The sequence below is a fragment of the Hypomesus transpacificus genome, chromosome 3, assembly GCF_021917145.1.
Source record: "Hypomesus transpacificus isolate Combined female chromosome 3, fHypTra1, whole genome shotgun sequence".
Taxonomy (NCBI): Eukaryota; Metazoa; Chordata; class Actinopteri; order Osmeriformes; family Osmeridae; genus Hypomesus; species Hypomesus transpacificus.
The window spans coordinates 9,619,911-9,636,814 of record NC_061062.1 but is presented as its reverse complement, the minus strand read 5'-3'; the positions used below and the strand labels follow the sequence as shown (position 1 = coordinate 9,636,814).

The 16,904-nt window shown below is 47.0% G+C and overlaps 2 protein-coding genes across 5 annotated transcripts in view; one reads left to right on the top strand and one right to left on the bottom strand.

Moving 5' to 3' along the window:
* Window positions 1-25: 25 nt before the first annotated feature.
* On the bottom strand, window positions 26-8,583 carry crlf1a (cytokine receptor-like factor 1a). 3 transcript variants are annotated; one of them, XM_047047336.1, is made up of 9 exons: window positions 8,216-8,583; window positions 5,596-5,874; window positions 4,353-4,482; window positions 4,074-4,243; window positions 2,747-2,904; window positions 1,598-1,672; window positions 1,389-1,482; window positions 874-1,059; window positions 26-737 (listed from the first exon to the last, which is right to left on the bottom strand). In XM_047047336.1, the coding sequence occupies exons 1-9, from the start codon at window positions 8,289-8,291 to the stop codon at window positions 721-723; spliced, it is 1,185 nt and encodes a 394-aa protein (XP_046903292.1). In that variant the 5' UTR covers window positions 8,292-8,583; the 3' UTR covers window positions 26-720. The 3 variants fall into 3 exon arrangements, with proteins under 3 accessions (XP_046903292.1, XP_046903284.1, XP_046903276.1); XM_047047328.1 differs by having other exon boundaries at window positions 878-1,059; XM_047047320.1 differs by having other exon boundaries at window positions 26-542; window positions 878-1,059.
* Window positions 8,431-16,904, top strand: part of keap1a (kelch-like ECH-associated protein 1a) — a 17,965-nt gene continuing 9,491 nt past the window's right edge. Inside the window, exons 1-2 of one of the 2 annotated variants that reach the window (XM_047047294.1) lie at window positions 8,431-8,518; window positions 9,942-10,108. The gene's annotated coding sequence lies outside the window, so the exon portion shown is untranslated. The remainder of the gene's footprint in view (window positions 8,519-9,941; window positions 10,109-16,904) is intronic. The other variant, XM_047047301.1, reaches the window with a different exon arrangement.

Sequence of the window (16,904 nt, the reverse complement as noted above, 5' to 3'; positions counted from 1 at the left end):
TTACAGTATTGATTTAAAAGCATACTTTTTAACCATTATTTTATAAACAATTAAACAGATAATTCAAGATTCAGTCAATAACATGTCGACTATCTAAACATAACTTAGGAGATAAAACATAACTTTTGACATTTTAAATATGCTGGTACAATTTAGTAAAAAAATAAAGGCAGTAAACTTTCTCCATACATAAACATGATCATTCACACATTCCACTGCTCTTCACACCCAGGTCAGGCTCCGTCACGCCCCACGGCCCTCTCTCCCAGGCCAGGGACTCTCCACTTCTGGGCCCTGGCTCCAGACCGGGCCTAGTCAGGAAAACTGTCCAGAACAATTCGCTCCAGGGATAATCAAGAGGGCTTTCAACCATGCTCCACTGTGGTGAAATCCAAGTCCTCTAATGCCAGTAGATGGCGCTCCCTCGGTATCAGTCAGTCAATGACAGATGCAGAGAAAGGGTGTGTGGGACATGGCAGGTACACTGTCCTATATCCACTGTGTTCTCAGGTCCTCCTCATGTCTCTGGTACACGATGAGGCCTCGGCGTCCCAAGAAAAGAGTTTGACACCCATAAAATACACACACACACATACAGACACACGGAACGTCAAACACACCCACACTTAAAATCACACGTACACACACTCAAAATCGCACACACACGACCACAACCTTTGTCACCATGACACCATTTGATGTCTCGACGTGTGCTAAGACTTATCCCCTTGGAGGACCTGAGAGAGAGAGACATTGTTAGAAAGCTCACCAAACACCTACAGTGCTGCTAAACCAGTTACTGTGACAACGTGAGTGGATATTATGGGATGTATGTGGGATGGTACACGGTGCTGGCTCCTGGCTGATGCTTACCTACCTGGTTGCGTGTTTTGTGGGATTTCTGCATCCAGACTCTCCATTGGTCATACAGTTTGATTGACATGCCGCTGCAGCCATAGGCGTGCTTCCTCACCCAGCCAAAGAACTGCTTGAGTTCGCGGCGCAGCGTCGAGTTAGAGTCACCCGACTTGGAGTCACAGGAGCCGGACATAACACGCTCTGGAGAGGAGGTTACTACATCAGAGTGTGTTGCCGAGGGAGCTGGAACGTGTGTCTGTGCGTGTGTATATGTGTGCATTATGTGTGTGCATGTGTGTTTTGGTGTCTGTGCAAGTGTGCATGCATGTACATGTTTCTGTGTGCACATTTGTGCACACCGTATGTGTCTGTACACGAATGAATGTGTGTGCCTGTGTGTGTGCCTGTGTGTGTGTGTGCCTGTGTGTGTGTGTGTGTGTGTGTGCCTGTGTGTGTGTGTGCCTGTGTGTGTGCCTGTGTGTGTGCCTGTGTGTGTGTGTGTGTGTGCCTGTGTGTGTGTGTGTGCTCACCGCTGAGGGGGGTGGAAGCTGCAGTGGGGTGGCTCCACTCGCTCCAGATGCCAGGCTTACGAGAACCATAGATCCCTACTGGGTTACAGCGGACCTGCAGAGCACAGAACAGTTACATCATTCTGCTGTACATTGCAAACACATCTACATGCAAATACACGTGGACCAAGACACACACACGTTCATGCACATACACACGCGCTCAGTACCTGGACGAAGTAGACAGTTCCTGGTCTCAGTCCAGCCAGACGGCAGGAAGTCTGGTTACCCACGTCATCCATCACCTGGTGGGACGAGTAGCACAGGTCACAACAGGACACAGACGCACACACACACATTTACACACACATTCTTAAGACACACTCTGAGATGCTCACACGCCGTTCATGGGCAAAACACATTATAGACGTAAACAAACATTTATACCACACAGATTTGTTGCTTTCAATCAGCTTATTTGTAAAACACAGAACAAGCACAAACATGCCTACTGTCTCATGTTACAAAGACCTACAAATACATACACACAATCTGACACACAAACACATACAAACACATCTAATCACACGCAGGCACATCTCCCTGTGCCCTCTGAGGAAATCTGGTTTTGATGACTTCTTACAGATCTGGAGATTGGATTTGTGAGAACAGAGAAAACAGCATACACACCGTGCACACACACACACACACAGTACATTGCACACACACTCAGAGTAAGAACTGACTGAGGCCCAGTAACTATGGTGCATCAGATAAACAGACTAGAAAATCTAATATCTGCCCCCCCCCCCCCCCTCCCCTAATACAGTGTCGAGAACAGGAATCAAACACTCTAAGCCACTCTCCTTGGCAAACCAAATGATAGACTCGATCTTTCTGGCAAATGCTTCGACCATCCATCAACTTTTGAATCTGCTTGATGAAATAGCAGACACGTACGTGACAGGTTCAATGATGGAGAGTTAATACTGAACGGCAGACAAAGATAAACACAAGAGAGGCCAGCAGCTGCTCTGGACATCCGCACACACACACGCATGCACAGACACCTCTGAAACCCAGCTCCAGAACCCTGCTATGATCATGCTGAAGACATTAATGGTGGAGATGTATTTCTGCATTCCCAACCATGACCTCATGATTAGGGCGGTTTGAGGGGAACATTATTTGTTTTCTTAAAAAGCCGAACTTCTTCTCTCCTCTCCATGCTGGCAATTGCTGTACAATATATTTCTGTGTGTGTGTGTGTGTGTACCTTTCAGTCCTGGTTCTCCCTTTCAGTTTGTAGTGTGTGTGCGCATCTGTGTGTGTTTGTGTGAGTGTGTGTACATATGTGCGCGGGAGTGTGTATAGCGCACCTTCCAGTCCTGACTGTCCTCCAGGCGGTAGCGTATCTGGTACTTGGCCTGGAACAGGAAGTCCTTGAGGGCAGGTGGGGTCTCCCAGCGGACGCTCAGCTGGTCTTCCAGATCCCCGACACGGCCAACACTCACCCCTGATGGAGGGTCCGTGGTCACTAAGGGATACACACACACACATTAGAATCAGACGCCCACACACAGCAGGTAAAACCCAGTGAGGGAGGGAAGGGAGAGGAATCAGAATAGAGGAAAGGCAGAGTCAGCCAGAGTCAGGAAGATGTATGATGCTGCAATCCAAATCGAAACCCCCGGAGTTTGTGTCGAACTGCGCCCTGCATGTCGACCATCCTGCGCTCTGGAATGTGGGCGTGTCCCAGCCTCCTCTGCGGCTGATTAGGTGAGTCAGAGATGGTCTCCTCCCACAGGGAAGAGGCTCCCGTCTGGTGGGCAGAAACCATCCCTCCCTCCTGACATGTCCTTCCCTGTCCTGAGAGGGGGTGTCTGTGTGTGCGTGTGTGTATGTATGTGTGTGTGTGTGTGCATTCATTACAGGGTATCTGTGTGTCATAGAAAAGTGAAGCTTGTACACCTGTTTTGATTTGTCTTATCTTCATTTTCAGATGTGTGTGCCCTGCCTGCTCCACACCTAACCCTCCATAAGGCTGGGAACCTTCGGTCCAACTGAACCTTCTCTAAAGACAACATATGGTAGACTAAGCGATGGAGTTTCAAACTAATAAGATGTGATTCTTCTCGGTCCGGCTGGTAATCCTGCTCCTCTATCCTGGTCTGGCCTGGAGCTCCAGGGAGAGCGGGGGAGGGAAAAGCCTCTCACATTCCTACACTACATGAAAGCTTTCACTAGGTGTGTGTGTGTGTGTGTGTGTGTGTGTGTGTGTGGGGGTTTTCCAACCAGTATAAGTAAAAAGAAATGAGCTCATAAAAGCATAGGGTGTGGCTGGTCTTCTGTAATTTGTCATGCCTACGCCCATAGGTGTGTGTGTGTGTGTGTGTATGCGCGCGTGTCCTCCATCTCCACCTCCTCCTACCCCCACCTGCTCCCTAAGGTCTAGGCTCCCTGGCACTGATCAGGGGTCAGCTGTGTGCCTCCCATCTCTCAGCTTAAGGCAGCACTAGGTGAGGTAAACTGATCCCAGACCAGGGCCTGGGGGCTCAGGCAGGATCTATAGATCTGCAGGAGAAATAAAAACTGGAGGACTTCACACACACTTCTCACACACACACACACGTTCTCTCTTTTTTTCTCTCACTTACACCGACACACACTGTCTCTGTCTCACACACATGGAAAAACCCCACTCACCCACGTCTAGGATGTCCAGGGTGATAACATCAGAGGTGGATGAACCGAGCTGGTTGGTAGCCTCCACCCAGATCTCGTAAGGGGTGAAGAGGGCCAGGTCTCTGGGGATGTAGCAGGTATAAGGCTGGACCAGGCTGTAGTCCTCACACTCCCTCTCTCTACCGTACCACCTAGGGGATGGGTCTGGTTAAATACGCCGTTTGTTAGGTTGCATACAGCATGCGAGCCAGGTTGTATACTTGTGTGGGACAGGTCACATGTGCACTTCGGAGTTTGTACCTGAGTTTGTACTTGAGGGTGTATTTGGTCCGTATGAATGTCTCTCCCTGCCCTCCAGGGGCCCAGCGGCACGTCAGGTCCTTGGTGTTCCTTGACCAGCAAGTCAGGTTGACCGGTCTCTCTGGAGCCACTGGGGGGAGGGAGGAAGGGGAGGGTGTGGAAGGAGAGAGGATAGAGAGAGAATGAGGTGGGGTGCAGAAAGAGAAAAAGCCATACAATGTAATTGAGGTTTCAGACCAGTCAGTTACACTCAGCAATGCTTTAGAAACCAGTTAGCTATTATCTGAGCTCCCTCCTCCAGTGAAGATTCCATGTTCCCTGCTGGCTACTCAAACACGGGTGGTGTTTCTGATCTGACAGTACGTGTATGTGTGTGTGTCGGTGTTGTGTGTGCCTCAGCTGTCTGTCTGAGTTAAGCTCAGGATGTCTGCCAACATTCCTCTCTTTCAGAACACAAGGTGCTAAACAGTAGTGTCACACATAGATTAGGAGCTTGTGACAATGTCTGCATGAGTGCTTGTGTGTGTATGTGTGTGTGTGTGTGTGTGTGTGTGCATGTACCATATACATTTTACATATACAGTGTGTGTGAAAGAACAAGAGCTAGAAATGTTTATGTATTTCTGTGAGCGTCTGTGTGTGTTTTCTATCTGCTTGTGTGTATGTGTGTGTGTGTGTGTGTGTGTGTGTGTGAGTGCAGGCAAATGTCAGGCCCATGTCCTATGAGTGATAGTGCGAGTAATGGACCACACAGGTGGCCAGAGCGTGGCAGAGTGGCGCAGGCATGGAGGCCCCTCTGGGGCCAGAGGAGACGCAGTCAGGATGAAATACAGCCAGACACAACTGTGGAGCCCAACTCAGGGCAGAAGAACCCACCTATTCTCTCACTCATCCTCCTCTCTAGTCATCCCTTCCTTCCTTGTCAGTTATTGTGTTACTTCTTCTCTGATTTTCCCTTCTGTCCCTCCTCTCTGTTCCTCCTCTATTGAACACTGCAGCCCGTGATTTCACTGACATCATCAGAACAGAAATCTGCTGGAGATTGCCAAACTGGAAGGAGCATCCCCTAACCCAATGCCAAGACTAGCTCAGGTCCATGCCCAGGTGTTGGTTAATTCTGGTTAGGTTTATGTTATATTGGAGGGGCCAGATCTCTCTCACACATAACCCACCTAGCTCATGCTACCCCTTAAGCCCTCTGCTGTTAGCCAGTGTCCCAGCATGCAACGCGACAAAGTCTTACTGCCGACATAGAGGCAGGAGCCAGCCAGGACGTGTCCCGCAGGGTTGTGGCACACCAGGTTGTCCCCAGAGCGTTGGTGGGAGGCAGGGAGGCGGGCCAGGGTGACGCTCACGGCCGTGGGGCTCAGGACGCTGTAGGAGGAGCTGGGCAGGCGCCGCCCGTTGAGCGTCCAGAACAGCTTGCTGGCGTGGAGTCCCAGATCAGGGCTTACCGAGCAGGTGGCCGTTAGGCTAGCCCCGATGGGCAGGGCTGGGTCCTGGGGGTAGATGTTTGCCACCTCTAGGGGAAGACACCAGAGGAGAGGAGAGGAGAAGAGAGGAAGGAGAGGGGAGAGGAAGATAAGTATTAGAGGAGGAGAGGTGAAAAAAGAAGAGAAGAGTGTTGAAGTAACTTTCTAAAGGTCTTTGCCTATGAAGTAGTACATGTTAGGCATTCACACTTATGTTTACATGCCAGTAGATGAGAAAGATAAGCTGAGCCTCCACAGAGTGCTTCACACACCAAAACTGAGCCTGGGGCCATATCTATTGAGCCACCACCCTCCTGGAGAAACATTGTTGTGTTTTCTTTTGAAGACGTTATATGGCTAGGACTCCACATCAATATTTACATGAAAACATTGGCTTAGCTGCCTATGAGACTGTGTGTGTGTCGCCAGGGAGAAGAAAGAAGGAAGCCATGATTATCCAGTCATACAGCGATCCAGCTGAATAACAATCATCATTTAACAATCAAGAGAGTTAGGCTGGGAAAATCCCTAAGCCCAGGGTGTGAAGCCCTCTGTTTCAACACCACAACGACAGACGCAATCACACGTGTTTATTGTTTCTGCCGAACGACTACTCAACAGGAAATGGGTAGTAAAAGATGATTTGTTTTCAGAGAGGGAGGTCTGCTGGGGTTCCGCTGTGAGCAGAGAGGTGATGGTTTAACCGTTCGACAGGTTCCAGCAGCTTTTGTGGAACGTGACATCCTATCTGATGACATCACAAAGGGATTCTAATACCCACCCGATTGTGCAACAGGACTCTGGTCGTGGTGGGCAAAGGCTGTGAGATCTCTCCTGAAAGCATTAAAGACAGGAGCACACACAGCGGGGCTCAGCTAAAAGCCCTGTATTAGACCACTGGAGGTGTGAGGCTGAGAAATGGTTTTGTGGTTTCCACCAGCCGCAGTGGTGCTGTCAGTCTTCAATGGTGCATGAAAGGCAGCTATGACAAGGGCTTCTAAAGCGCTGTTTATCCCCGTCTGCTCTGGAGAGGTTCAAAGCTAGCCTGAGCTAAGCTAGCCTAAGCTTCCCGTGTCTTCTGGACAAAAGAACCACATGTGGAACCGCTGATGAGGGGGGCCTTGTAGCACAGGGAATTGAAACAAGTCATGCAACATTTAGCAACATTGTGCCATGCATTGCCATGTGAAAGGGGATCAAGCCGGCGTTGGTTGTCAAGGAGGTTGTTGTAGGTAGACCAAAGGGCACTTGATAGAGCAGACCTTTCGTGTAGAGAGGATGAGTCATTTTAAGAGGTGTGTTTAAGTGGTTTCTGTGATTATCGAGGAATAAGACAATAGAAGAGAATAGTAATCGAGATTACCACTGGATATAAAGTTAAACTGTACATGCAGTAGGCCACTTGAACAGACAGTTTACACAAACTTAGGGCTTGAGTAAGCACTACAGCCCATCAATGCCTAAATATTATGCATACAGTAATAAATAACAACTTCATAAATGATGCAAGGTTCTCTGACAAGCACTGCATGATAAATGTATCATCACACTTGAAAATGAGCAGACACAAATGCTTAAAGTCAAAGTCAAAGTTAACTTTATTGTCAATCAGACTATGCAACAAGTAATCACACAGACGATCGAATCTCGATCTTAATCTAAGGTCTTTCGAATACACTGCCACAATGAGCTCACCAATAAAAATAAATCGGGCACTTATGACCAGCACAGCCCTTCACGCAGGGACCGCATAACGGAATTTATTTACTTTAGTGTGCATTAAGCTCCCGGTTAACATTCTCAAAGACCCGACCAAATGATGTCACTGTTCTGTTGCGGTCCGTGAAGCCCCATGCTCCATGTGTTAAACGAATTACGGCCCGACTTGTTGAAATTCAACCTCCTGGGAGCGTTTCTCAATAGCATTTCCTATTCTGTCCTGGGATACTGCTGGTAACTGGACACAAACTCATGCTTCATCCAGTGAGCTTTACTACCAGACCCCAGCTCCAGGACACCATTAAAACGTGTAACATTGGTGACATCGAGGTTGATTTGAGCCTGGAGATGAACAAATGGTACCCAAAGTGCAGATTTGTACAGGTGTTTTCGTTTTTACTTTTTATTCTTCTTAAGAAATAGTTAAGATAATGTTTTAATTTTATAGAATACAGTATGCATAGAATTATAAAGGTAATTTATCCTCTTACTTTAAACTATATGTAAGGTCGTTACAGTGGTATTCTCGTTGTTTCACATCATCTACATTGCATTGAATGTTAAAATAATTTAACACTTAAAGCAAGGCTGCCGTTAACGCGAGAGAGCAAGGCGATAATGCAGCCAAATCATGTCTTTGCAGATGTTGTAACACATGTTCATGAGACTTACGTGTTGAGGAAGCCAGGGCGCTCGGAGCCATCAGCACAAGAAACAACAGGGGCACCTTCAAAGCTACAGCTTTCATTTTTCAAAGTAAATTTGACTTATTTTCTCGTTATATGTATAAACCCGATCCGGAATTACCCACGCAACGAAGAGGGGAGGGAAAACCGCACGGGGTTCAAGTTGAACTCTCTGGGATCTGCTGGTGAGGGAGCCTTCCTGAAGCGATGGCGAACTGCGGAGGCATCTGTCTCATAACAACACACACACTCGGAGCGTCGCGATCCGTCTCCTCTGAACAGACCACTGGTAAGTCTTGGTGTTAAATCTTCAATTCCGTTCCGTTCGTAATACTTTACTTTCAGAGTGGTTCCTCTGCTAAATAACGCAGAAGTTCATACTTTCTAAGCCCCTCCCCTTTCTTCCCACTCACTCCAGTCAATTTCCCTTCTTTCCGTCTCTCTTTCTTTTTTTCATGCCACTTGTCTATTATTGTCTAGCCGGTGATGTGTTGAAGTAGCAGTTTCATTCACTTTCACTGAATCACTCTCTCTACCCCTGAATCTCTTTCCTCCTTTATTCTGACAGGGAGGATGTTGAGTCACAGTTTTCCTATGGATAACTTCTCTGTTTTCTTTGTCTTTGTTTGCATAGATGTGTATGTTTGAATCATGTCAGTCAACCAGCTTGTATCTCTGTGTGTCTTGTGATAATGCACTCTTCCCCGTTAGGAAGCCCTTACACTAGACCATACAGTAAGATCAGGGGGAGGGTTTGGGGTGAGTCGTGTATGTTTTGACGGAAAGATGATGGATGACGAGAGGCCTTTATTGCGGTCTCTTGAAACCACTGTTCCATTGCCCCTGGGCTGGGAAATAATACAGCTCCTATTTAAATGTTTTCTCACTTATTCTTAATCGTACCCAACACATTAGAACCAGGCCCACCCAGCACGTGTCCACACTTCTCCCAACACCATCTATATCTGACAAAGGATTGATCCCAGATCATATTACCTATTTGACAAGGTTGAATGATCAAAATAGTGATCTTCTTTGAATGGGTTCCTAATACTCTATATGAGTAAACCTGGCATGCTGGATAGCAACTTCTTATACTCAGTTCTAGTATCAGCTGATACATCTTGTGTATACTTCCTGTCTTCCTTTGATGATGTCATCATGAGAGTATGTTAGTGGGAGTCCATACAGAATCAGTCATCTCTGTCAACACTCACAGAGGCCCCAGACACAGAGCAGAGCTAGTGATGACAACAAACACATACACACAATTTTGCATAGCGACTCCTGACTCACAATTCAGTCCCATTTAAAATCCTGTTTTCCTTAACCTAAACATGACCCCCCCCTTTAAAAAAAACTTGAAATAGCTATTTTCACAAGTTACATTTTTCCTTAGTTTGTTTTTCCTCTGGATTTCTGGTCCCCCTCTCTACACACATGCACACACACACATACTCACACACCATTCCAACACCGGCTCCATTGAGATGTAGGAGTAATGTCTGAAGAATCAGAAACCATTCATTTTGAACACCTTAATGGGCACTATGACTAATGTTTGACTAATGACAACCCTGGACACGCATAGTTTAGCAGGGCTAGTGAGTCACATGGCCCGTGCAGAGAGTGGGAGTGTTAGCGTAACAGCCGTGGCGACCCAGACTTCCCAGAGGCCACTGATCTACAATGACCCTCTTCTCTCTGCTCAGACGGGACCCTTGTCTGCCCGACGGTTACCACTCGTGCCACGGTGTCTTCGTCCGGTAACTGTGAATGGAAACGTGATGCACCATGAAGGCTTTGTTTCAGCCGTGTCACTCCCCGGTCAGCCATCCGGCCCACTCACTCTATCATAGAAGGCAACGGTCAGCTTGAGGTCAGTAAGAGTTGTCTTTCTTTGTGTTGGGTTGATACTCTCTCTCTCAACAGTAGTTCTTTCTCTCCCACATAAAAACCAGTGTCCATGTTCCATGTATTCAATTCCTTTATCCTCCCTCTCCTTTTATTTCTCTCTTTTTCTCCGTCTTACACTGAAAAAGAGAGAGAGAGAGAGAGAGAGAGAGAGAGAGAGAGAGAGAGAGAGAGAGAGAGAGAGATGAGGGGAAAGTGTCAGTCTATCTCCTAATAACAGACATAGGGTGGCATGCTAACTCTGTGTGGAGAACCGCCACTCTGTGGGAATGCAGACAGATGACTTATAGCAAACCAATGGCATATGTCTGAAACCCAGGGACGGATGTTTCGCAGCAGTGAGCTGTCAAGGCCCAGCTCTCAGATGTAACTCTATTCCTTATGTAGTGTAGAGCCATCTGACCAGAACTGAGTAGCACGGGTATGTAGGACAGTCAAAGATAAAGATTGGGACTGGCTGAACTGACTGATGCTGAGGAGAAGGTAGCTTACTGAGACATTTGAGAAATGTGGGCTTTCGGTCATTGCAGGTGTTCTGACTGGATTGTTGCAGTGAGGTGATTATATGTGGAAGGCTGAGTGGTGTTCTCCATGTGGGGCTGCTGTGTGGGGCTAGTGTGCTGTGCAGGGCTTGTGTTGTTTATCTGAAGCCCTGCTATACCTGCAGAGAGGCTGGCAGGAGCAGCAGAGGGGTTGGTGTGTGGAGCTGCTGTGTGGTGTTAGTATGTGAAGCTGTGGAAGGGCTAGTATGTGGGGTTAGTGAGTGGAGCTGCTGTGTGGGGCTTGTGTGTGGGGCTAGGGTGTAGGGCTAGGGTGTTATGCTGGAGAAGGGGCTGGTGTGTGAGGCAACTGAGGGGACTGGAAGGGGCAGTGGACGCCTCTCGTCAGGAATGGGACTCTCTCCAGCCCTTTGAGTTCCAGACCACGGGATAATGTGTGTGTGTGTGTGTGTGTTTCAGAAAAGAGTGGGGAGTGTGTGCGTGAGAGTTTGTGTGTGTAATGGAGAGAGAGAGAAGAGGAAAGAGTGGATGAGACAGGGAAAGAGAGAGGGAGACATCGAGAGAGCGTGAGAGAGGGACAGTGAGAGAGAGCAAGAGAGAGAGAGAGAGAGAGAGAGAGAGAGAGCAGTAATCAGGGAGAATCAGGGTATTTCCTCTGTAATACCCACAGGCCTCCACAGAGCCCCAGCTTCACTGATTGGAGGAAAAGGTTTGTTTGAAGAGGAGGTCAAGCCCGTCAGTACCTTGTTAAGAAAAAAACAGAGTAGCAGGCCTACTCCTCCCTGAGGAATTTAAAGGGAATGTGTGTGTGTGTCTTAGTTTGTGTGTGTTCGTATGTGTATGTTTTGATATAGTCACTAAAAAGGAGCACGGGAGGAATCAGATTGTGATTTAAGGAGGACCCTTCAACCACCTCCTCCTTACATAGTTTCTGAAGCCAGGATAGCTGCACTGGCATTTGCCGCAATAATGCATGACAGATGTAGATCAACCATACTCTCTCTCTCTCTGTCTCTCTTTCTCTTTTCACTGATTGTATGGCTTCTCTGTCTTGCTTTCCACTCACAATTCTCTCCCTTCATTCTCTTTCTCTTTCTCTCTCTTTCTCTCGTACTCTCCTCATCTGGTTCCAATGTGCTGCTGGTGGGTATAAAGGCATCAACCATTATAAAACTCAACACTAAATTGAGAGGAAGAGTATTAAGCTCTTGTCTATAAAGCCTCCAAGCTTTGTGGCTAGAATTACCAGTGTGTGGAGTGTATGTTTATTTGAGCTGGCTGGGGTTGGGAAATGGTCTCTCGGTGAGCTGTAATGACATGCAGTCTCAACTGTATTTTACCACTGAACAAAATAGTTGTTAACCTCTAGAGAAGGTTATCTATGCTCTCTAAATAATGAGTCATGCGCATCTTGTATTAAAATAATGGATTAATTTAGCAAATGTTCTATCCAAAATGACATACAGGGGGGTAAATGAACCCGCCAACTTTTGATCTGCGTTCAAATGTTCTACCACTGAGCTATAGGCCTACCTATCAAACATCTTCCGATCAACATAATTATACAAAACTACAAAAAAAGTAGGTAATGCTAAGTTATGAGACAGATTGAGATTGATTATAGATGCATCAAGCCTTCCTTTGGAGCGTTGGCCTGTTGTTTGCTTTTCATCCAGTAGAGGGCACTACTTGCCCAATAATTTTTATAACTGCTTTAATCATGCAGTGCGGGTGTTTCTGACAATAACAGATTCCTGTCTGTGGAAAATAGGTTTGAACTGGTTAGGATTGGATTTGGTTCTAATCTAGGGCACAGGGCAGGTACATTTCAAATAAGATAATTATTTAGTTTTAGAACCCATCCATAATTCATGTCAGTTACAGTCTAGTTTTCAAGTATATGCCGAAACAAGGATATGGGCACGGCACTGGCAGACGGAACATCAATGTCCATGAATGGCCCAATTAAGAACATGAAATTCAACTATTCCCAAGCTCTTTTTCTCAGTCACAACTGAAGAACAAAAATGCTTGTTCACATACACACACACATAGAGGCTTATATCTTTCAAAACAAATGAACTAATGATATTATACCTGTACACAGCCGTATAGATACATACAAAGAAAGAAAGTGGAGATGAGGAGATAAGGAGAGGAAGCTGGTCTACAATCTACCCAGACGCTCCCATGTTACCCCGCTCCTCATCTCTCTCCACTGGCTACCCATCAACGCCCGTATCAGATTCAAGACCCTGGTACTGACCTTCCGAGCAGTGAACGGGACTGCACCCGTCTACATCAAGTCTCTCCTGCAACCTTACACCCCCCCCCCCGTCACCTACGGTCTTCTTCAGACAACCGCCTGGTGGCCCCCCAATGGTGGAACCAGCTCGCCACCTCCATCAGGGACACTGACTGTCTCCCCACCTTCAAGAAAAGGCTCAAGACGCACTTGTTCCGGGAGTACAACGGCACTTAAGAATGCTTGGCTGGACTTGTTAGTTAGTTTCCTCCAGGATCACAATGACTCTTATTGAGTGACTTGTTGCTCTTTTAGGTTAGATATAATTAAGTTAAGTCTTGTACTCGCTGTGAAATATTTTACTGTTGATTGTTCTTCTACAGGTACAGTCCTGCACTGGTTCATGTTGTTTAATTTGTAACTTGTATAACTGCATGCTCTTATGGGTCTTCCGTTTGGCACTTGTTTAGCTTTTCACAATGTATGCTTCATGTTTTGGCTACTTGCAATGTCTGGGACTATCCCGTTGTTATGATCAGTGACCTATGCTCTTTTGTAAGCTCTCTCTTGGAAGTCGCTTTGGATAAAAGCGTCTGCTAAATGAATAAATGTAAATGTAAATGTAAGCTACTACACATGTGGACTGTATGTTCACATGCACTGTACTTCCCTGTCTAAATAAACGACTGCTAATCCCAAATCTGCAGTGTCATTGTGCATCTGTTCTTTTTCTCTGCTTCCTTATACTACTGAATATACATGACACCTGAAGGCTAATAAAGGTCAAGTGCCCACCATTGCTTCATTATGGTCAATGGACAACTGCATCCTTATCTTGGTTGCAAGATACGGGTATAGTGTATCCACTTGCATAGGTATCCTACAATCACGTGAATAGTCATCACATACTCATGGTGCTAACACACAGTGGACTCTCTTATCAATTGACACTTTCAGTGATCTAGAGAAACGAATGAACGAATCTTGTTAATTAAGAAATCATGGACATGTAAACATGCATGTAAGCAGACACATGACCACAAGTTTGCAACTAATGAAACTTTGGAAATAATGACTCATCCTTTTGAAGTTCTACTGTAGGAAGCCTACCTTTAGCATTTCAGTACAAGACAAGAGATCCTGGTTGATGTCTGCCTGTCAGCTGTTGCAGATATCTTTTTTTTTTTTTTTTGTCACATGCAAAAGGAGTATGCAATAACAGAAGTTATTGGCAATAAAAAGTTAAGACTAATTCAACAATTGTATGGATGAAGTTTTGAACACGAGGAGATCAAAATGTCCACAGCCTCATGGCCTGACAGAAGAACCTGGTGGTTCACTGGGGTCAGATGGATTCATTCAAAGTACTTGAGAAAGCTTGCCTGTTGTAATCAAATCTGGTCCGGAGGCTCCTGTACTACCGAGGGGAGCGGGGCAAACTGATTATGGATGAGGTGGAACGGCTACCAGATGATAGTGTGCTGTTTACACTACTAGGTGTAAACTGGGTGTACAGGGGCTGCAGTCTTGACCGCTCTCTGTAAAGACTTGCGATCCAGGCTGGACCAACTGCCATACACCAGGTGGTGATACAGCCAGTCCGGATACTCTAGATGATGCAACTGCAGAAAATTGAGAGTATCCAGGAATTCATGCCAAACCTCTCTTCAGCTGTCAGGGTTAGGGTTAGGAAGACCAGTCGCTGCCTTGACGCCTAGACGATGGTGTTGGTGAAATTGGGTGATTGACAACCTCAATGATGTTGACCCCGAGGAACCGGAAGCTGCTGACTCTCCACTACGTTGCCATTGATGTTGAAGGGGGTGTCTGTTCCTATAGTCCTCAATCAGCTCCTTATTAATTTTGCTGACATTGGGCTGAGGATGGAGGACATGACACCATGATGCCAGGTCTGTCAACTCCTCTCTGTATGACACCATGATGCCAGGTCTTTCACCTCCTCTCTGTATGACACCATGATGTCAGGTCTGTCACCTCCTCTCTGTATGACACCATGATGTCAGGTCTGTCACCTCCTCTCTATATGACACCATGATGCCAGGTCTGTCACCTCCTCTCTGTATGACACCATGATGCCAGGTCTGTCACCTCCTCTCTGTATGACACCATGATGCCAGGTCTGTCACCTCCTCTCTGTATGACACCATGATGCCAGGTCTGTCACCTCCTCTCTGTATGACACCATGATGCCAGGTCTGTCACCTCTCTGTATGACACCATGATGCCAGGTCTGTCACCTCCTCTCTGTATGACACCATGATGCCAGGTCTGTCACCTCCTCTCTGTATGACACCATGATGCCAGGTCTGTCACCTCCTCTCTGTATGACACCATGATGCCAGGTCTGTCACCTCTTCTCTGTATGACACCATGATGCCAGGTCTGTCACCTCCTCTCTGTATGACACCATGATGCCAGGTCTTTCACCTCCTCTCTGTATGACACCATGATGTCAGGTCTGTCACCTCCTCTCTGTATGACACCATGATGTCAGGTCTGTCACCTCCTCTCTATATGACACCATGATGCCAGGTCTGTCACCTCCTCTCTGTATGACACCATGATGCCAGGTCTGTCACCTCCTCTCTGTATGACACCATGATGCCAGGTCTGTCACCTCCTCTCTGTATGACACCATGATGCCAGGTCTGTCACCTCCTCTCTGTATGACACCATGATGCCAGGTCTGTCACCTCTCTGTATGACACCATGATGCCAGGTCTGTCACCTCCTCTCTGTATGACACCATGATGCCAGGTCTGTCACCTCCTCTCTGTATGACACCATGATGCCAGGTCTGTCACCTCCTCTCTGTATGACACCATGATGCCAGGTCTGTCACCTCTTCTCTGTATGACACCATGATGCCAGGTCTGTCACCTCCTCTCTGTAGGCTATGTCATTGTTGTCGGGGATCCAGCCAATAACCATGGTGTAATCAGCAAACTAAATGATGGTGTTTGAGCTGTGTGTGGCCACACAGACATGCATTAGTGGGAGTATGCATGTCTGTGTGGCCTCATGGACTTCACAAACATATTATGCACCGCCGCTAAAATACCAAATGGGAAATGATATGCAAATAATGACACTGCATCCGAATACTACCTTAACAAGCAATTTAACATGCTCATTGGCACTCTGTGAAGTACTGACTGGTAAGTCGGGACAAAAGGAATTGACTCGCATCCTTTTCTATATGGTGAATGTCCATGCTGATGAAAGGGGTTGGTTTTTGATGTTGGTTTTAGCCTCTGACACACATTGAAGTTGAACAGTGAGCTTTAACTACATTTGCGTTGATATAATACATGCTCTCAAGTTTTATAAAAAGTTTGGCATGAGATTACCATACCTGTCAACATTTGGGTACTTAAATCCTGGAGGGCGGAGGTGGCTGCTGGTGTTTCTGATTTGCTGTGGTGATTTAACTCGTATAACTTGTATAACTTGAGACAGCTCTCAACTCTTCTCCTACCACTGCTACGCTGACGACACGCAGCTGTACCTGTCGTTCCCCCCGACTGATCCGGGGATCTCAGCTAGGATCGAGGCCTGCCTCACAGACATCTCCGCTTGGATGACCAAGCACCACCTCCAGCTGAACCTCGCCAAAACCGAACTTCTCATCATCCCGGCCAAACCCTTCATCTCCCACGATCTCTCAATCACCCTGGGATCTGCGACGGTGACCCCTTCATCCTCTGCCAGGAAACTCAGGGTTGCCATGGATATCGAGCTCTCCCTCACAGCACACATTGCTGCAGTCTCCCGGTCATGTAGATTCACCCTCTACAACACCCGGAAGATCAGGAGATACCTGTCTGAGCATTCCACCCAGCTGCTCGTCCAAGCACTTGTCCTCTCCAAGTTGGATTACTGCAACTCGCTGCTCGCCGGTCTGCCAGCAGGCGCCCTCTCCAGAGGATTCAGAATGCAGCAGCCCGCCTGGTCTTCAACCTAGACGCTACCATGTTACCCTGCTCTTCATCTCC